The sequence below is a fragment of the Solea senegalensis genome, linkage group LG1 (genome assembly GCF_019176455.1).
Source record: "Solea senegalensis isolate Sse05_10M linkage group LG1, IFAPA_SoseM_1, whole genome shotgun sequence".
NCBI lineage: Eukaryota > Metazoa > Chordata > Actinopteri > Pleuronectiformes > Soleidae > Solea > Solea senegalensis.
Window position 1 is genome coordinate 41,993,192 of NC_058021.1, and position 22,156 is coordinate 42,015,347.

At 39.4% G+C, this 22,156-nt stretch overlaps 1 protein-coding gene across 3 annotated transcripts in view; it reads right to left on the reverse strand.

The window, feature by feature from the left end:
• Positions 1-22,156, reverse strand: part of ankrd12 (ankyrin repeat domain 12) — a 34,960-nt gene that overhangs the window by 8,832 nt on the left and 3,972 nt on the right. For 2 of the 3 annotated variants that reach the window (XR_006361188.1, XM_044036614.1), the window contains exons 2-9: positions 11,012-11,074; positions 7,046-7,159; positions 3,684-3,834; positions 2,312-2,383; positions 1,766-1,906; positions 697-900; positions 402-544; positions 136-283 (exon numbers count right to left, since the gene is read on the reverse strand). Coding sequence is in view for 2 of the 3 variants with exons in the window: in XM_044036614.1 (XP_043892549.1) it covers positions 136-283; positions 402-544; positions 697-900; positions 1,766-1,906; positions 2,312-2,383; positions 3,684-3,834; positions 7,046-7,105 (919 nt within the window). In the remaining variant the exon portion in view is untranslated. The remainder of the gene's footprint in view (positions 1-135; positions 284-401; positions 545-696; positions 901-1,765; positions 1,907-2,311; positions 2,384-3,683; positions 3,835-7,045; positions 7,160-11,011; positions 11,075-22,156) is intronic. The other variant, XM_044036732.1, reaches the window with a different exon arrangement.

Here is a 22,156-nt window from a genome sequence, read left to right on the forward strand (position 1 = left end):
CATTGCTGACATTTCATTTTACAACTCCATCTGGTGGCTGTTTACTGAAATAAAGTGCACATTCTGCTACACAGGATTCTAATATGTATCTAGTAATAAGAGGGTCAAGCCCAACACTGCAGTATTTCTGCAAACCTGAAGAGCTGTCATCTTGGTCCGACAGTGGAAGCTCTCCCTTCAGTAGCTGCTCCAGCTCCTGGGAGTCTGCCACGTCCACCGGGCGCTCCCCACGCTTGTTGGCCTGGTAGGCATTTCCACCGTGGCGCAGTAGGAGCTTTACAATCTACACAAAACATTAAATAGTTAAGACGACATGATGTTCATAAAAGAAAACGCAATTCAAACTGTTAAAAAGTCTTAATCAGAGATCTTAAATTGACTATGGCATGACGAGCTCTTACATCTTTGTGTCCGCTGCTGGAAGCGTCATGAAGTGGTGTGTCGTCATCCAAACCCTGCGTGTTCACCTCTGCACCAGCTGCTATTAAGACTTTGGCCACGTCAAAATAACCGAGATTACAGGCTTCGTGGAGAGGAGTCCAACCTAGTGAGAGCAGAAAACAGTAGCCTGTTACCAGCCATTTGTTTTATAAAGACACAGATAATGCAGTAATGTGCACACCGGTGTAAGACATGGAATCATCTTTGCTTTGCTGTCATCGACTGCAGCTGTGAAAGAATCCCGTCCCACTGTACCTGCAAAGTCTTTGACGTTGACATCAGCGCCGAGGCTAATGAGCTCTTTGACTTGTTTGGCGTCTCCCCGGATGGCTGCCATGTGAAGGGGCGTTTCCCCTCGCTCATTCCTCTTGTTGATCTTGTCTTTTTGTCTGGATGAAGCACTGTTGGGGACTTTCTTCTGCACAGGTGTTGTTTGAGACGGGTGACTGGGTGTAGAGTCTGAACAGAGCCAGAGAGAGTGAGAGAGAGAGAGATGGGGTGGGGAAGCACTTAATTAATGCTGAAAGCTCACATGTTAAAAAAACCGGCACCAGACAGAAAAAAGGCAGCCATTTTGTTGTATCAGTTTAATATCTGACATGTCCTCTACGTGGGGATAAAGAGTTATTGGGCCATTCTGGGGCCAAGTGAAAGAAAAGGGGCTGGGTTTGTAAACGGAGGGATGTTGGTTCATATTCTCAGACTCAGGCGTCTGGTTTGTGTGTTTTATGTGCATAATAAGGAAGCGTGAATGTAGATGTAAAACTCATTATCACAGAATGGTGCGTTTGCAAATTTAATTAGAATTCGTTTTTTTTCTCTATGAAACGCCAGTAAAACGTTCAAGGAGACGTCAGCAGCCACAAGTAAAACCGCAGCGAATCATGATTAAGTGTTGTTAGTGCTGTTGGTGTCCCAAGTAACAGTTGATATAGTGGCATAATTAAAACTGTGTTATATTGCCAACTTGTATTAATTCATTATTAATTCATTTATTAATTCAATATTCAACCTCATTCATTCATTCAACCATCCACATGACATGAGGCCACTGGAGCCCTCATGTCATCCTCCCACTCCAGTATTACACTAATGTGGAACTGAGACCCCTGGTTACTTCAGCATTCAAATATGCAAAAATCTTATTGGAGCCAATGAATCCCCCTTTAAAAACAGCACAGACGCTGTAAAAACACCTAAATAACACAACAAAAACTCACGTTACGCAGCAACATTTGATATTACATACTGCCCTAACCCCTAAGAGTAAGAAACCTGACTCATCTAACAGTAGATACACCGAGTCACGCTGAAGCATACAAACCTGGACTGTTGGCAGTCATCTGCATGAGGAGAGCCATCTGTTTGCGCTCTGACAGAGGATAACCAAACAAAAGGTTGGGAGCCTGGGACTTCTTGCCCCCTGCCTCCTTCTTCACCTTCTTCTTGTCTGGTCCATCTTTATCTGCAACAGAAACAAGAAAAGGTTTTCATTCAGAGTCCATCAGAGCATTGTCATGTCCACTCGTAACAGCACTGAAATCTTGGCGGTGACATTGATTTCCTCCTCCCCTTTGTATCTGTAGAGCACGCAGAGAAACAGATGACAAAGCATGAGGTTTGGGGACAAAGAAGACAGCATTCTCTGAAGCCAGCCACCAGCCATCCACCCAACGTGTCCCAACAAAGACATGCGTGAGCTTCAACAGGTGCAGAAACATGGCCAGAACACACACACATGCATGTGTGCGTGTGTGTTTACAGCAGCAGAGTAGTGCACAGTGGGTGACAAGCCTCGGAGTGAGGACGACACGGTGGTGGTGGTGGTGGTGGTGGTGGGGGTGGGGTTTGTTCAGGCCGCAGCGATTACCTGCGTATATCCTGCAGGGCGGCACTAATCTCTCTCCCCAGGTCTCACTCGACTGGCCTGGGTCTGAGTCATCTACAGTGCAAAGCAGAGAGGATGGGGAAGGGGGGAGAGAGGTAGGGGTGGAAGGGTGGGGAAAGCACTGCATTAACGCTCACTCTCCCCCTCACCCTCCACAACACGTAGTCAAACACAGACAGGAACAGAGGCAGACCCTTTTACTCCGCACAGATTAGGACAGCAGAGGAGATCCAGGTTAGAGACGGTGGTCAGTGCTCAGCACAGGACCTGAGAGGCTCCCGTCTGTACTTTTAATGTTTAGCTTTATAGCATATGTGCAACATAAATTATAGCCCAGTACATTCAAAATTGAGGGCTGTTGACCGTTTGAACAACCCAGGACCACACAATGAAAATCACTGAAGGCAAATACAAGTGAGTCAAATGCATGACCATACATCACTTACTCTAATTATGGCTGCATCAACTATTTTAGGCCTAAAGTTTGATCCAAACATACACTTAAACATCATAATCTATTTACATCAGTGAAAGAGGTCGACACACAACTGTCTCAACACATAAGATACAAACTCAAATATCTTTACTGGTGTCTCAGTACCTTCTGACACATAACCAAGAAAAACGTTCCCATAATAAAAGAATGTAATATTGTAGATATTAGCTCATCAAACAGTCTTGTTAATTAAGAGGAAACTCTTGTTTTTAGAATTTGTAAAAATAAGTTATATCCAATTACACTTTGTTTTACATATATTGCGATATCATTTCTATTGCTACAGATTTAAAGCTTGAGATACCATCCAAATATTTACTACTCTTCTGCAAGGGCAAGAACTTCATAATATGAATAGTGTCAAGGGTTTGTCAGCATGACTCACTAAATGTTTAGTCTTGGTAATTAATGGGAAATACTGCTTGAACTTAAGGAGTAAGTTCAAACGGTATCAAACACGACTCACTTATACAGAGATAGTATCCAAATATTCACAACTCCATAATATGAACAGTGCCTAACATTTATGTTCTGGATTTTTAAAAGTTTACACCAAGCAATTTACTAGTTTTAAACAGCATTTTTGTTGTGTAAAAATTGTGCACGCACATACCCACACACAACCCCAGTTAGCTACTATTCTTCAAGTGTATAGTTTTTGTTTGCATTTTTCCTAAATCTCATAAAACCCTTAAAATTGCATGATAATAAATCCTTTGAGCTATAAACAGTTCCCACAGAGATGATTCAACAACACACCACCAGGGGGCAGTGAGCATCATAGCAGCAAGCCAGCAGCATGACTGTTCAGGGAGGAGGAGGAGGAGGAGAAAGAAGAAGAGCAGTAACGGTCTTTACCAGTGTCTGAGTCTCGTTCCTCTGTCCGGGGTGGACTGGCAGTGAAGGACAGCTTGCGCTTCATGGAAGACTTGGTTTTGCCCTCCTTCCCCAGCAACTCACTCCGGTCCAGCTTTGGAGTTTTGGTGAAAGGCGACAACTTGTCTTTGCTCTGTTAGAGAAAGAAAAGGAATGAGACATGAAACACTTGAAACACTGCCAAGGTGCGACCATATTTAAGAGAACGTTGACTGAACAGAGTGAGACTGATAACCGGCACAATAGCATTTCAGTGATGAGTTAAGCTTGCCGGAATATAACACAAAGTGCACATCATCACACTACAGGGTGTGTTGTGTCTCTATTTTTTCATGCAGGCAGCAGGTTCGTCAGTATGACTCACTGAAACATTATTCTTTGCCAAAGGACGAATGAAAAATCATAAGCTTAAGTCTTGGCACTTCATTTTTTCTCTCCTGCAGCCCGTGAACCAACACTACTTACTGTATGTGTTTGATATAGACTTACAAATGTCAGAATTGCTATATTGTTAAGGTTTCATCAACCATCCCAACTGAACACTTGTTTTTCCTCATTTTATTTTCACTTGAGCCCCTTCCTTGGTCCCCAGGTCATTTACCTTTGAGACAGAGTCTTAACCACAGGAATGACGACAAATCACAAGTACACACATAAATAAAAACATAGAGAATGGATGGGTGGAAAAATAAAGGACTTTAATTAAATAGCACTCTGTTTCATCAGTGCAAGCACTATTCACACTAGCGCAAGCTAAACACTGGTAGATTTAAGACTGGGAAAGTAAAACAAAATGAATTGATCATCAGAGTTCTAAGTTCTTCAATGCAGCTCTTACATCTTGAGCTTGGAACACAATCTGCCCTTAACATGCTTAACAGAGGGAGAAATGATCTTTTGTCCAATGCATCACGGTTCTCTCTTCAACGATTATGAAACCGGCATAATCAGGGAAATAAATCAAGAAAAACGTAGCGTTTTAACACTGAATCAACTCAGCGTTTACAGTACAGACACCCAAAGTGTGTGCCACTGCGTCATTACATGCAATACACCTTAACCAATGAAGTGGTTAAACAACGCCGGGAAGAAGTGAACTGGACAAAAAAAATGTAAATACGTCAGCAATACAACCACCATGAGCAACAACATGTCAGCAACCAGAGGGGCAGGATAAACAAACAAACAAACGGCTTGTGACGCCGTTAACCACAGAAACATTTAGCAAATCATCATGAATCCACACCGGTCCATTTATGAGTCCATACGTTCTGGTTCCACTCAGATTCTGATAAGTCGACTTTCTTCCATGTTAATTTCATACAGTCTTTGGTTAATTTAATGTACCAAGTGCTAAAGGGGGTGTTTTCAGAGCACCCCTGTTTCACAGGTCACAGCGTGTCTGCAGAGAACACCCCCCTTGTTTTCAGTATTTTGGATTAGCTCAACCCACAAGAGACAGAAAGTACGTCGGTGGTTTTATTTTACGTTGAGCTACAGTCAGTCGTCCTCTAACACGTCACAGACGTCACAGTGTGGCAGCGGATGGTGATAAAAAAGACAAATACAAAGTTTGACAGCAACAGTTTTCATATCACAACTCGACTACAAATAGCGCTGAAACGATTTATCGATGAATCGATTACTAAATTAATCGACAACTATTTTGATAATCGATTAATCGGTTTGAAGCTTTTTTCATGATTAAAACAAGATTTTTGATCCGATTTGAGAACATCATCATTTCCAGGTTTGACGAAAACCAATCAACATTTTTTAAGGTTTTCAGATATTTTATGGACCAAACGATTAATCGATGAATCGAGAAAATAATCGACAGATTAATCGATTATGAAAATAATCGTTAGTTGCAGCTCTAACTACAAACATATCATATGAACACACTAAGATAACTTGTTTTCGTTATGTTGCTCCGTCTGTTTTGAGTACATGACCATATCAGAATTAGCACATTTCAATGTTTTAGTCTAATAATCATTGATTGGTTTTATAACTGCAGACGCACTCGCCCACAACAATGGCGGCGATCTGTCTGCGTCTCAGCCGCGAATCTGAGCTCCTATGTTCAGTGTCACTGTGTGAGGACATGAGACAAATCATCTCAATATTCCTCTGTGTGAGGACATGAGACAAATCATCTCAATATTCGCGCCGATATAAACGTAGTATATTATAGTATGGTATATAGTATATTTTCAGAAATCATGCGTTATGATGTTGGGCAGATGCACGAGATGCAAAATGCTTTCAGAGCCGTCTTAAGTTTAATGTTGGATCTGTTAATACACTTTTTTTGTAATTATATAACCGCTTTAGAATCGTACTCGAATTGTGAGGTCCCTAAAGTTTCACACGTGTACTGCCCCAACATTAGCCAACACTATGACTGTGAGTGCCATAAGTGACAGCACTCTCAACAACACAGCTGAGCTCCAACATACGGAACTGCTGTTCATTCTGTGGTGTCTCCACTACAAAGTCTTACAGTTCCACTGACTGGTTTGTGCAGACAAAGCTTTTCAGTGAGTGCAGGAAAATACATTTCACCAAAAAGGGGGAAAAATAAAAATACAAATCAGCAGTGTGGTGCGTCTTTGATCTCGGTTAAGTGTGCCAGCTGTGCACAGCTGTGAGACTGGTAGTGAGGTTGTGAGGAGCTTCTGCCTTGAAAGTAACAGCAGATGCAAAATGTCTTTCTCATTTATAGATAAAGGGATTATTGTATAACAATGTGGGTGGTTTAAAAACCCATGTTATTTCATTGCAAGCCAAACACAGTGCATAGTAAGTAAATATTTGAAAAAGACAATGACAGCAATGAACACTAGTGTAGTATGACCAGTTGTTCCTCACATCAGGGCGGAGCAAGATACAGATACAGTTGCTAAACCAATACTTTTATAATGGTGTTGATGCTTAAATGATGCCTGAGCCCATATTTCTTTAATTTGAAGAACACACATGTCAACAACATCTTAAATAAACATAATTAGGCATCTATACAACAATGTCACAATGTCTGCCATAAGTCTATCTACCTAACACAAGAGGATGACGACTACGAAAAAGAGAACGACAGTGAGAGAGAGGTGGGATTATGGCATCATTGCGAATTACCTAGACTCGTTTTCACGTGGACAGTCGCTTAAGGCTTCTAAAAACACATGGGAAAGCCATTTTATGATGACTGTGTGGGTCAATAAATCGCTGCGTCTCATTGTACATGTTGACATAATTTGTATTTTTAAACACATTAAATACATACACAATGTGAGCCTTGACATTTCTGTGTTCAGTGCCGCTGTGTGTTTGTGTTCTCATACCTTCTTCCCCGCCTGCTTCTCCACCATGGCTCCATCTCTGTCGCTCCCAGGTTTGGCCATGGTGCGGCTCCTGACTAGCTGTAACAGCTACAGCACCGTTGGGTCATCATGCACCTGGTCACAGAGACAACACAACAGTCTTGAGTGGATGAAGGGCACAATATTTTTTTTTTAAACATGGTAGAAAACAGACAGACGCTGGAAAGACATCTTTAAATACAAGCACAATTAAATGTCAGTCCTTCAGGCTGTTTACGGGCGAGATTTTCTGCAAATGTCTGAGTCATAGAGTAAAGAAATGTCACTTCACCCCAGAGTGGAATGACTGTGTATACTACTATGAAGTGTTAACTCAGCCTTTCAGGATGTAAATTGAGCAGATCAGTAATGAGGGGATTTTACTGAAAATTCCATTTGACGTAGCCAAAAGACCAAATATAAGGCAACAACCCAGGGCAAGATCAGAGCTTTAGGGGCTCTGAAGTTCCTGCATGGTGTCACACTGGCCTACTCATCAACATAACCACGCTTCCCTCTGCATGGTTAGTGTCAGCGTAGTAACACAGAGCAGCATCAATGAAGGGCACAGCAGAAGCCTGTAGTGTAATGACACTGTCAGTTACACACTCTTAATATCATCTGACATAGCATCCCTTTGGCCTAGCAAATTAGAACGGGCATTTCTAGCAAAAATCCTTATCAACTATGTGAATATCATAAATTCCAGCACGAGAGCTGGATAAATCAGAAGGGTTAGGGTTAGTTCAATGTATATGAACTTTCTTTTTTGTCTCTTCTGTAGCAAAATGAACATATTTGTCATGCTTTTCATGTCACAGAAGACGTAGATGTTCATTTTCTTCATTGAGCAAAATAAATACACAACAAAGTAAACAAAACAGCTTCACACAGCAGCATTATGGATAAAAACAGCAAGAACCGCCCATTAAATGTTTCAGAACAAAGTTGCATTTTTTCATGATTATAATTTTAGCTTCTCACGAAAATTACTGTCCATTATTGAAAGTGCATGCTCCGCTGACTCTCTCTCTCTCACACACACACACACACACACACACACACTGGGGTACACAGGTGCTGATACAGGTTCCGTACTAGAACTTTCAACAGTTGCCAAAATGAATGGGACAGCCCCATTTCTCAACATGCATTCAATTCCAAGTAAAAGAACTTTGACATATATAGATAGATATAGATTTAAGATAGGGTTAGGGTTAAGATATACATATATGTATGTGTGTGTGTGTGTGTATATATATACACACACACACACACACACATATATATAAATACATATACACACACACACACACACACTATCATACTAATTACTTATTTAATCATATTGGATCGCATGCAATTTGCCTTTCCAGCTCATACTTGTTTTCAGCACTAAATCACCATGATTAATAAGGATAGAATTTTTTAGCACTTATGTTAATAGAATATTCGATGGTACTGTACATCGAATATTCAAATATTCTAAAGACCAGTGCATGAGATCTAGTGAAAGTGGTGCAGGGTTCCCAGTGTGTTCACGGTAGCAGCTAACAGGATGCATACAAAGACCTGATAAATTTCATCACTTCTATGGAATATACAGCACGTTGAGCTTGGAGTCCAGTAACTAAATGCCGCTGCTGCCACCTTCTGATAATAGATGTGCCACAAATTAGGTAGTCACTGGAGTATGTTTTTTATAAATGCAATCATTGATAAAACATTCATTTTACACGTTTTTGAATACAGTATGAATAGTGACAGTAACTGATCAACTATTTACAATCAAGCAAATAATCGAAGACTCATGCCCGTCCCTAATAAAACAACTCAACTTTCAAATGAACCCAATATTGCGTTTCTTCAGATAGCTTTACAACCTTTGCTGATCTAGTGGTGACAGGAACACACAGCAGTGTTGCACAGCTTGAGGCCAGTGACAACAAGCTCTATGGTTAGTCAGCAGTTAGCCAGTATGCAGCAGCATTGTCATCCAGCCTGCTGAAAGGTAGAATTGAGCAGCCCACAGTGAACACACACTGGTGTGAAGAGGCTTGTGTCGGTGGCTTCTAAAGCAGTATGGACAGCACGGGAGCACACCAGAAAAAAAACACTGAAAGGACTCCAATCTGGGCCAGAGACGAGGAGACGAGGGTGTGACTATAATTACAGAGGTATTTGGGCACACGCCAGTTTGGCATTCAGATTCACTGCATTTCATGAGCAGCTCAGTGCTGCATAAGCCTCTCTTAGCTCTGCCATTATCCCTGGGCTGTTTCAAGTCCAGCTCAAACCCCTACCTTGATGACTAGTGAAGTTCAAAGACACTCATTAACTCATGAGATCCCATAAAGTAAACAGAGTGATAGCCACAACTACCTAACCCACCAGAGTTTGTCAGGATGACTGGTTTTCTCCATCTTTAACATGCAGCTTGTTTATCGATACTCAGTTCACTGTGTAAGATAAAACAAAACAAAAAACTGTTTAATGGTAAATTACTTAAATAAACTGGTTAGAAAGCCTGATAACAACATGGAAATGAAAAGAATATAGTTCAATTTCCAAAAGTTCTTCTTGCACTATGTCAAGCTCAGTCAGTGACATCCCATGTGAAGAGTGCTGGCCGTACTGCTGGTCCTTTATGAGACGTAGATGTCCCTGAGTTTATTTATAACCTAGTGTTCCTGCACTTCAACTCCACAGGTTCCTGACTAACCACAACAATACTGCAGTGCTGGACAGCCTGGACCATGTTGTGTATAGCTTTTTTGGGGGGGTGGTATGGAGATGCATGTTAGAGGAGGGTGAAGATGTATGGTGGCAGTGGCGGTGGTGGTGGTTTAGCCAAGATGGACGAGGAGCACACACAGTACGGTAACCTGATCCGGTGAATGCAGGACAGGATCGGGAGGGAGGAGAGCTAATAATAGCGCCAAGCCTGACAAGGAGGTAACGCCACCACCACCACCACCACCACCACCACCAACAGCAGCAGCAACACCACTGCCAGCAGCAGCAGCAGCAGCAGCAGCAACACCACCACCACCAAGAACAGCAGCAGCAACACCACCACCACCAAATGTTATGCACATTAATACAAATTATAAAATCTTGTTAAGAATATCTGAAAATGTATAACAAATGTAGGTCATGTAGGTTTCTTCAAATATAATGTAATGCACTCATTACATTTGCTAAGACGGTAAACAGTCAGTCACGTGGTTGTGGTGCTGTGCACACTCGAGCTAAAAGATGGGGGAGGTCTATTTCTCTGCTACGCATCGACTCCAGACCTCTGTCTCCTCCTCCTCCTCCTCCTCCTCTGAATCTATAATGAGTACCAGGACAAAGCCATGTGCAAGGGCCTCATAAACGAGAGCACAGGAGTCAGACTGAAGAGGCAACAATAACCTGGAACGAGCCAGCCATCTTCACAATAATCACAAAACTGGCTACCAGTTTGCACTGTTATATTATACATCTATTTATTTGCTGGCAACAAGTACATACATCACATCATAGTATGTTAAAAAATATGAATAATAAATATGTAATAGTCCAAGCCAATGATTCTCCCATTCACAAAACAAGCCCCCTTCCATTCAGTACATTACATTTGTTATATGCTGGCTATGTTCATTACTAATGTCTTTAAATGAAAGCATAAAAGAAAATAGAAAATAATAAATAATAAATGTGATTTTAAAGGCCTCGTAAAGTGGTGTTTTTCATTTTGTACAATACAGGATTAATTACTGATGAATGTAAAAGTATGCCAAGCTAGTGGTTGCTATTCGGGCTGTAACCAACTAACTAATCGGATAATAAATCCCACAATTACTCAATTTCTATCTTTAGCTACCAAATATTCAATTTACCTTGAGGTTGTTTTGGGTATGTGCCAACTAACAATACATCACAACGGATAATAAAAAAAAATACCTTTGATTAAACTTTGCTGCCGTTTAGGATCTTCTTCTTCTTCTTCTTCTGTTTAGGATACTACTGCAAAAGATAAAAATAAAAAACAGTTGGTGAGGACATTTGTTTTACTCTTAGAAGTTTACTGAATGAGATGTTGGGGGATTCCCAGAATGTGAGATGTCTCACTCCATATAAAACTAATGTTCAGGTCCACAGTGTGATAAAGCTGTGTGATGGCGTAACAGACAACGCTGACAGGAGAGAGAAATGTATGTAGTGAAGAGAAGAGGATTGTGGCACAGCTGCGAGCAAGGTGATAGAATATGGACAGAATATAATGTTAAATGTTTGTTGTCTGTATTTGGTTGTAATTATCACAGTATTTAATGTATTGCAATCAACATTAAATGATATAAGCTTGTTTAGAATTTCAATTACAGTTGTCGACATGATTTACCAAATATTAGATTTATTTCTGTCTGACATTAATACATTTTACATATTGCATCATACATGTGTTTATTTTATTAAGAACGCATCATTTCATATCAAAACAAACACTATGAAATCTGTGAAATATCATCATATTATCTTAATTGCGATATCATGATGAAATATTATGTTAAGATCATATTAAAAAGAAAGTTTGAGGAGCACAAAATCTCTTGCAGTACTTCAGTAATCCTACAGATTAACTGTGCACCAGATTCAAAAAGCACAGTGCAGTTCTTCTTCTGTCTGAAACTGAGGGCAAACAAACAGTAAGTGACACTGGATCCCTCCAGGCATTAGCTCATTTCTCTGTAACCTAACCCCAGACACACAAAGCACATCTCCTGCAACCAGTGTCTGGCCTTCACTTGTTGATGGGTTGCAACCGTTTTCAAAGAATGTCGGGACAAGGCACGATATCCCAACTCCACCTCTAAGGAAGAGACTGAAGGGAACTCAAGCTGAGAGAGAGAGAGAGAGATCGCACATCGCGATGACGATGCTCAAGCGATACATCACCTAATTAGTGTCATTAGAGAAAGGTGAGTGGAGGATAAAATCAAACGTTTGAGGCTGCGCCATCATCTTTTCAATCCGCTGTGTCTGCTCACAGTAACAGATCTAACATGGACGCCCATTTATGTCGGCATTTCTGGACTCAGTGTGTCAGGCTGGTCATAGCCAAAGATTTAAGGAGATTAACAGAGTTACAATTTCATAGTTCAAGGAAAGCCACTGAATGTACTCACACTGTATAGTGAAAAATGGATCCGTACTGAAGTATTTTATTTGGTATGAAACCATAACCATACATATATATATGTAATGCCACGACTGGCTGAATTTATCATTTTGCTCTTTCGGTTGTGAAAACTGATGGAAGTATTCCTGAGTCACCGTTTCAAAACAAAATATAAGACTGAACATTTTAAATGCTTTTCTTCTTCTTAATGTGCAAAAAATACAAACTGACATAATACAGACATAATTTACTTTGTGTCCTAAACAAGTGTTCTCATACCAGATTGAGAGCTGAGCTATTTCACAACCTCATCCATCACTTAACAGATTCCATTAAACACGAATAGCCCTAAATTTACAAGGGAGAGGTTCAGGGCATGGCTCACACAGAAATAATAATAAAACAAGCTTTTGTGTCTTTTATGTTTGTGGCAATAGGGTTAAGTTTACTGGCAGCACTAAAAAGCTCAGCCCACGGCTCACTGAAACACGCCGTTTAAAAGTGACCCAAGAGTCTGAGAGCCTTATGAACCCTGCTGCCACCACTCTGAATGTAGGTTAACGATCAGATATCCAGGCAGCGGACAAGAACAATGAAGCCTTTACTGCTGATTATGGGTTAAAACTTAAGGGGTAGGGACTGGGGGAGGGATGTGACCAGAGAGAAGGTTAGGACCATGGCGTGGATCTTGTTCTTTTGCCACCACAGCATCAAACTCACATGACTGAGCCAAACACCATCAGTATCCACAGTAGGGCTGTTGAAAGTTTTTAAGGTGCAATGTGATGCCGACACAAACAATTCTGCATGTGTGCAATGACGGCACATCGATGCAACTCCATGTGTGTTTGTGCTGTAAGATGATTTAACATGTATTTACAAAAGCTAAAGCAACGCTGTGTTGAAATGAACCTTTGCAAACATCTACACGAGTTAGCTTCTTAGTGGTGCTGAAATAAATGAAATAGGTCTGCTACGGACAATTAACACGCCAACATCAGCTACTTTCAAAGATTACAGAGAGAAGAGGTGTGTGCCCAAAGTAAACACAGGAGTCCATCATACACTTCCTCTCTCTCTCTCTCAGGCCCTTTTCACCTGGCATTAGAACACGTTCTCAGTGATCGGATAGTGATTGGATCGCTCCCCCTCTTCTTCAGCACCACGTTCAGTGCGCTGTCATATCAACAGTGTCCACCGCACATGATGGTGTGCTGCTGTATGGACTCCTCTTTGCGTTTCGAAGCAGGGGAAGAAGTCGTCTTAGACAAGCTAAAAACCAACAAAAGCATAGCTGTGCTCGGAGGCACTGATGGAGGCATCGGACGGAGACTCATTGCATTAACCCTTCTGTTCTGTTTACTACATCTATTTGTGACGCTGTGTCGTCCTCTTCTTTCTTAAGTGTATCCATTGTAAGACAGTGAGACCACACCTTGGAGACAACAGATGAAACGTCATCACTCTTCTTCATTCTGCTCTTTGATTATCTGTAAATGAATGAATCAACTAGTTTCAAACCTCATCAGTTGGGGACAGTCCCACCACTCTGAGTGTAAACACTGTCTCATTTGAAGTGTGTAGGTCTGATGGTCTCAGTGCAGGAAGTAGACAAGTCAAGGTGGCTCAATTGTCATGTGAAAATACCCCATGGTGAGTAAAAGGTCCTCAGACGTTAATAGCATTCCTGAGCAAATCACAATGGATATGTAAATGTAAAGTGTCTGTATTCTGGTGGGATATCTTGGATATAAGGGATAGAGCTCCCATTCACCGTTGAGTTGGGTCTGCTTAACAGAAGCTCCCACACATCAACTGTGTGTCACACAATTTACTGGCTGTATTTTCTACTACTGGACATTTCAATAAACTGGTATGTTAACCCTTCATATCTAATATTGCCTTGTTGAGACTTTTGTTCTAAATTGTTAAGAATCTGTTATTGAATATTTATTTAGTCTAGTTATATGGTGAGATTTAACACTCATACCCTCCACCTCTGAGTTGAATAGAAAAGATTGAGTATCATGTCCTGTAAACTGTTGGTTTACATTTCCGACCTCTGAATACTTCAACCTCGGCATTAGGGCTAATCTTCTATGTGGAAAAGTGGTTTTTATAATATAAACTATCACTGAACTAGACCGATGGCAGATTTCCTGACGATAGGATTGAATTCTTAAAGGGTTTACATTTTAAATGATTGGTTAACTTTAATTCCCAACAATATTTAAAAGTAAAGGTATGTGTTGTTTAAATGGAGTCAGATTAAATAAATATTTACTTTACCTTACTTTGAAAAACCTCTTGCTAACGCTGGAAAGACAGAATACTTCTTGGGGAGTGATTGTTACTTGGTGGTAGATATTTCCTCCCCTACAGCATGCATCAACATACACTTGTTCTTGCTTGTATAACAGTGGTGGAACAACTGGATTTATCAAGATTTCAAATAATACATTACATCTATTGTTATTGATGTTATTGTAAAAACACTGTAGTGGTGCTATGGTTCAAAGGTCATCACACTGTCAGACTCAGATCAACACATGCCTACATATAATAGTGCTTGTTATTGTAATCTTTCAGTTGCTAGAAGCTGCAAATCCAGTGCAGAAGCACTAGTTTTGTTGTGGATGAATATGAAATTCATATTTAGGTAAATATTTATGAGATCCCTTCTCATTTTTGATTTAAAAAAAACACATGTACATTAGTATATAGAAAATTCAGGATGAACTGCAACCTGATGAATTGAATTGAACTGCAAGTAAGTAATCCAAGTAATACAAATACAAATACAATGTAATAACAGCAGCAGCAGACAAGGTGTCACATTCACGAAGAATTCCTATCCACTGGGTTCGAACATGAGAAATGAGCGGGTCTATAAACTAAAAGAGGGGAAGTTTCTCGTTGCGATATTCGAGACATGACTCCTACACCTGCCGCAACCTATTACACTTGATCTGATCACAAGCCCCACACATGGCTGCTGAGTGTGGTGCCAAACCCACAGCTTTGCAGTGAAAGCAGCAGCAGCAAGGCCAGTGTGTAAAGGCTGACAAAGCATCTCCATCTTCAAACGTGGAGGAAAAAATACGTATGCAGAATGGTCATGCAGCATGAAGATTAGTTGCAGGGTTTCTAAGATCTTGCAGATAAACAAGTCATACTGTCACCAGGTTAACTGCAAATAAACTGTATATAAAAAAACACTTCTCATTTGTTCATGTACAGTAGGTCACTGATGCAATAGAATACTTTGCAGTGCTTATTATTGAGAGAAACTAATTAAAGCAAACAGACACATGTTTGAACAAGTTACCGAAGTTAAAGAATAACTGCTTTGAGTAATTATTTACTTTCTGAAAAATACTGAATTAATGTATTCATCGGCAAAGAGTGATTGGCTATGCAGAGATTTCTCTAGCACTTGGCTAGTTTATCACTAACCCGCACAGACTGAATTGTGAACATGACTGCCATTCAACACAACTGCTAAAAAACATTTCTGTTCTTAATGAAATAGTTACAATGTGTAAAGCTGTGGTCACACCGAACCTGAATGTTAGCATTGCACCTTCCATTCGATCATTATTGTGTGTCTAAAAAGGTAGACCGATGTCCCAGCTGACTTTATTCTTTTTTTAAAACAGTCTCTGAAGATAAAACTAGGGCTGCAACTCATCAGTATTTTCATAATCAATGATTGGTTTGGTCCATAAATGTTGATCAGTGTTTTAGAAACCTGGAAATAACCATGTTCTCAAATGTCAGAATTATTCACTTTAATGATTCTTTGTTATGTGGAGCAAAAAAAATATCCATCCATCCATTTTCTACAGCTTTATCCTCCACAGGAGGGTCGCGGGGGTGCTGTGCCAATCTCAGCTGACTTAGGGTGATATGCGGGGTCACACCCTGGACAGTTCGCCAGTCCATCACAGGGACACAGACACAAACAACCATTCACTCTCACGTTCACACCTACGGTCGGAGCAAATAAACCAGAAAATCTAATATATTTACAAAGCTGAAAAATTAGATTAGAAAAATTAGCCTTAGATGAAACTTCTGCAAGCTGATGCTAAGCTTAGTATACCCACCCATATCTAGATGATTTCCACCATTTTTAGTCATAAAGTAGAGATATATGGTCTTATCTGGTTATGAAACTCCTACATTATAAAGCAATTAAAAAGAAAATAATATTAAAAAGTCAATGTACATTAAAAGTGCTCTGGGGAGGCTTTGCAAATTTAAAACAGTCCAATGTTGAGCCAAGAAGAGCTACAGCCTTGTTTCCATCATGGAACAGTTTGGTACAGTAGTACGGTACGGTTTGGAACGGTAAAGCCCAAACAGTATCTTTACTTGATAGGCAGGGTGTACGCTGTGCCCGATGGCCGTGTCTGCAGGTTACATGGAACATGACGTACGAGTGCACAATCTGGAGGGAGAATGCAACAAAGCAGTAGGTGATGCTACATTCCTTTCCTTACATTATTTTACTTACTAATTTAACTTCAACATAACTTAGCTATAGAAAGCAAGCATTTAGAGTTCAAACCTCTGCCAAGGTCACTCAATTTCCCACAGTGTCAATGCATTCCCCTACCTATTGTATCCAGCAACTGTGTTTGGGGAGTTGGGAGTTCAATCAGTATCCATATTGCACATTTACAAATCATTTCTTTCTTGGGTTATAACCTCAATCCCCCGAAAGTTTCATCTTTTATTTTTGAGTTTTGCTGTACACAGACCAAATATTTCTTCCCAAATTAAAGAAACATACCTTGATGAAAACAACATTTAAAAAAAGTCCAAACACAAACTGGTTAGCAATCTGATAGAGCATAAGAGTTAAACAAAAACAATGACCGTTTTGGGTGGTTTCCCTGAGGATCAGGCTTTGCAGTATTCACTCAAAAAGAGAAAAGACGACCTGCATTCAATGCATTATGTTAAAAGTAAAAGGCCAATACACAAGTGATCATTTCACATCATTACCAGAGCCAGAATTAGCTCTGCTACAAATAAAATGCTGCATGATGACTTAAAACACAGAACCTCACTGTGCAAGGCACGTCTAAAGCAAATGATCATAGTATGTGATATTCATATACATTTCTATCTTTCCACATAAAATGACAACCTTTCACGTGAATGTAAAGCTTTTTACATAATTGTGATGGTCAACATAAGGCTGGGTGATATGGGAACTCATGGACTCATGAATGAGATGTCAGTGCTTTTCAAAGGAGAGTTATTACCTTTCATTTCAGATAATACCTGCTTTATTTCTATGGCTCTTTATGTTCAATGATGAATATGTATGTGTTAGGAACAAAAATTGCACATAAATATATGTTGCTATAACACAAATACTTGAGCTTTTAATTAAAGAAGTGTAATTAAGTGACTTTTTTGTCAAGTCCACGTATTTTTTCATCAATATATATACACACACACACACACATACACACACACACACACACACATCAAACCAGGAAAAGTAATCGCAAACGCCCTATCATGATATGAAAATGGAAGACAGTATCTCGTCTCATGTCATGATACACATGTATAATATCTACTAGAGCTGCAACTACCGATTATTTTCATAATCAATTAATCTGTCGATTATTTTCTCGATTAATCATTTGGTCCACAAAAAAACCTTAACAAATGTTGATCTGTGTTCGTCAAACCTGGAAATGATGTTCTCAAATGTCTTGTTTTGTCCACAAACCAGAATACTACTACTACTACTACTACTAATAATAATAATAATAAATGATTAACTTTTAAGGATTTCTTTGTTATCCAGAGCAAAGAAATTAAGAAAATATTCACATTTAAGAAGCTTAAACAATCAGAACTCCAAAATATTTGTTGATTAATTTAGTAATTGATTAATAATCGATTCATTGTTTCAGCTCTAATATCTACATATTGCCAGTCCTGGATCACCATTCTACTTTTTGTTTAGTCTACTTATGCTTTCAAAAACATGCAAGTTCTTATAACTGTTTCTGTTCCGACACTGCTGCAAATTATTGACAAAAACAAGATGACCAAGCATATTTATCTGATTCATTTATCCTAAAATCTTGTTGTTTTTTTAAATCAATCACAATGAAAAGTATATATACTTTTGAGATTGATGCATGTCCTTACCCTCGGACAACACCTTATTCTCTAGCTGAGGTCCTCATATATTCTGAAAAGGCTATGGTATGTTACTTAGCACTTACAAATACACTTGGCCCTCTCTGTGGTGGTGTTTACCAAGCAATTACACTGACACGAGTAGCAAATTTCCTAAATTATTTTCTAAATTAAGCGTAGCTGTAATTCAGGCTGTGCGAACAGTGTAAATGGTACTTCACAACAAACCAGCCATTATGCGCCTCACACACGTACTAAGTGTAGTATGTGTGCTTTTTTGCACACCTGTAAAAGTGATGTGACTGCAGAACCCTCCCTCAGCGGATTTTTATGATCTGTTGGAAATTAAAAAGATTTTTGTGCTAGAATGTTGGCAAGGCAGACAGAGAAAATATTTTTAACTCTCACGTTCTAAACCTTGGAGGCATATCATGATTAGCTTTGGACCACCACCACAGCAGGACTGGACAGACAATTTTCTGTCAGTGTTTACAAGTGCAATGTTTGCAGACTATAATTCAATAATATGGTTATCATTTTAGGACTGCAACAATTAGTCGATGAATCGATTACTAAAAAAGTCGCCAACTTGTGTTTTTTTTTTAAATAAATAACAATATTATATGTAAATATTTTCTGCTTTATTTGCTCAGTATAACAAGAATAACTGACATTTTAAGAGAATCTTTTTAAGGACTGGGAACCAATTAAATGTTTTCTGACATTTCACAGACCAAACAACAACGGTTAATTGAGAAAAATTGACAAAATAATGTAAGCAAACGTAGGCCTGTCGCAATAGGCAATAAATCAATTAATTCGATTAATAATAACTAGTAACAATTCACTCGATAGATAATATGAGCTAATTTTTCCGGCCACGGTAATTTCCAGGTCGCTGTATGAATGAACTACGCAGGGCAATCTGCCTTCACATCATCGATTCATAGATTATTAATTTATGTGCGATGACTTTTATCACTTATCAGTGTGAGAAATGGCATGTGTGAGCGTGTCCCTCGATCATCATGCCCCCTGTGGTGCTTAATGCTGCAAAAGTTATGAAATTCAATCAAAGATTATAATTTTGTTTCTTCACATTATATTGCAGTAGACTAGACTTTTTAAAGTGAACCAACAACTGATCCATTTGATACTGTACTGTATGTATGATAGTACAGTACATGCTTTAACAATGCAGAGTTAGGGACAGAGAGAATGCAAAACCAGAGACTTGCAAAAAATGATATATATCTGCAAATGACAAATGTATACCCACACTCCCTGTGCAGTGTGTTGGTGTAATAAAACCAAATCTTGTGTGTGAAAGTGAGATGAAAAACAGAGTAAAATAAAGCTTTTGAGATGAAGAAAAACATGACTCAGCCAAGGAAACACTGCTAAAAAAGATGAGGAAATTAACCTCACTAATTCTGGCAAAGCTGTTGCAGAACAGGTCACACAGTGGTGTTGGAATATGTTAGACTAAGATGGCACTTGCCAAGTGGTTTGTGAAAGTTGTGTCAAGGTTGAACTCTGGCTGTTGGTTAAAATTAATTCTCTAAATGTGGTGTGAAGGGTGATTTAATGATGGTTTAATGGTGGTATAGCAACAATGCCCATGACAGTCAAAGGTATAGACACTGACAGCAGTATTTTAACAGGAGTTGTTGCAGTGCCATATGGCACTTAATATACTAACAAAGATACCATGTGACAAAGCTAAAGAGGCAATTAGCATGACCAGAAATGCCCCGATGCTCAAAGGAGAAAAACTGTTGTCCATGATGGAAGGTAGTCACAGCCTCTCTGGTTAAATGGATGGTCACAGCCACCATCTGCTTACATGTGAGCTGTGTATTGTGTACATATAACACTTACTTCATCAGACAGCTGACATTAAAATTGCTGCCAGTCATTCCAACTAAAGATCGTTCTCCTGGTTATTTTTTGGGGGGGGATTTTTTAATAGTGAATGGACATGACATTACACTGCATGATAATTAGGGCTGTTTTGTGGCTGTTAGGACGTTTATGCATATCCCAATACATGGGTGACAGTACAATATGATATATTGGGATCAGTGGTTGCACTACACTTTCTGGCTGTCCGTCATTTTGACAGATAGGGTTGTAAAAAAATCTGTCAGTCTATTTTTATCCGTCACTTTAATTTACATATTTTTTATAATTATGAAATATAGTCCACCTAATAGTATTTAATTTTCAAACACAATGCCATCAACAACAGGGCTCAAAGTTTTCAGGCACAGAACTTTTCAATGCTTTAAATTTGACATTACACCAACAAAACAGAGAAGACGACGTTAGAAATAATAACAGCAATAGGCAGAATTCAGTGTAACATGGCCGCTAGTGGGTCTATGAGATCACGTGACCTCTTCCCGTAAAGCCCACATAGACCGGAAGCTCCAATTAACGCTGCGTTTTTGCGTGTATCTGCGTCATTACCTCGTTTATGAAACCCTAAAGTTTCAGAACAAACAGTTCAGCCACTGCTGAGAAAATAGTGTTGTATTGTTTTCCTGGGCTCTGCGAAGCGGATCGGCACTTCCTTAATTTGATGTCGTCATCAAAAATCCTCACCACTCCTCTCACCACCGTAGCGCCTCCTGGTGCGGGCACTAGTTCGGGCACATCCGGTTGCGTACATTCAACCGCAGAAGAAGAAGAGCTACTCTCATTGTAGCTGCTGAGATGCAGAGCATCCACCGTGCCAGAGGGGGAGCTGTGTATCTGAGAGCTGGCCTATCTATTACGTCACTTCCAGGTACCTGGCTAATCACAGGACAGTGGGAAAGCTCTCACAACACAGTCCACGTTCTGGGGGTGTGGTTTTGGTCTGAAACAGCGCGGCTGACGAAAGCGTCAGTGAGGAGATATTTTGATCGGCTCGTTTGCAGCGATTAGGAGGTTTTTAATCATGAAAACAAGTTAATATATGTAAGGAGACCTCCATAACTAACATATATGTGTGATACAAGCATTCTGTCACCTTTAAATTAAATGTATATTTTAAAGGGAAAACAACTAATTATATTATTATTTTATCAAAATTGTTTTTAAAAATATGTTTTAATGCAGCGGTTCACGTTTGGTCAATGGGTCACCCAAAATCAGCAGTGGCCAACCAATGGTGGTTAAATCCTTGATTCCACCTTTGCTTTTGAAGGTCGATCAGTATTAGATTCAACCCCCCTAGAGACCATCATCAACATAGTTAGTATGAAAATATGCAACATCTACATATTTTATTCATGTTTCGTCAGACCAATCTATAAAATGTCAGAAGAATATATCAGTTTCTTGTTGTCCAACTGGTTTATTTGAGCAATTGACTATAACATGAAGACATTCTGTGTAATTCATAATTTACAACAAAGCAGTGTTACTAAAGCTAATTGTTACAGTTCTATAGCCATAACAGTTAACTTTTCTATGGTTAAATGCCGTGGTAATCAAAACCCAAACATACAGGATCCAACCAATATTCAATAATATAATATAATAAAATAAACCCTCATTAAATGCCTAAGAAGAGTGTGGTTTAAGATTTTTCATTCTTCCTACATTGTGGTTATAAATGAAACATTTGAACATAAGCGGTTTTACTAGATATCGACTCAAGACACAGTCACCTATTATGGTATATCTCGTTTCTATATTCTGACTAGGGCTGTTGGAACGAATGTCGGGAATCGAATATAATTTGAATATTAAAAAAAATCAATGAT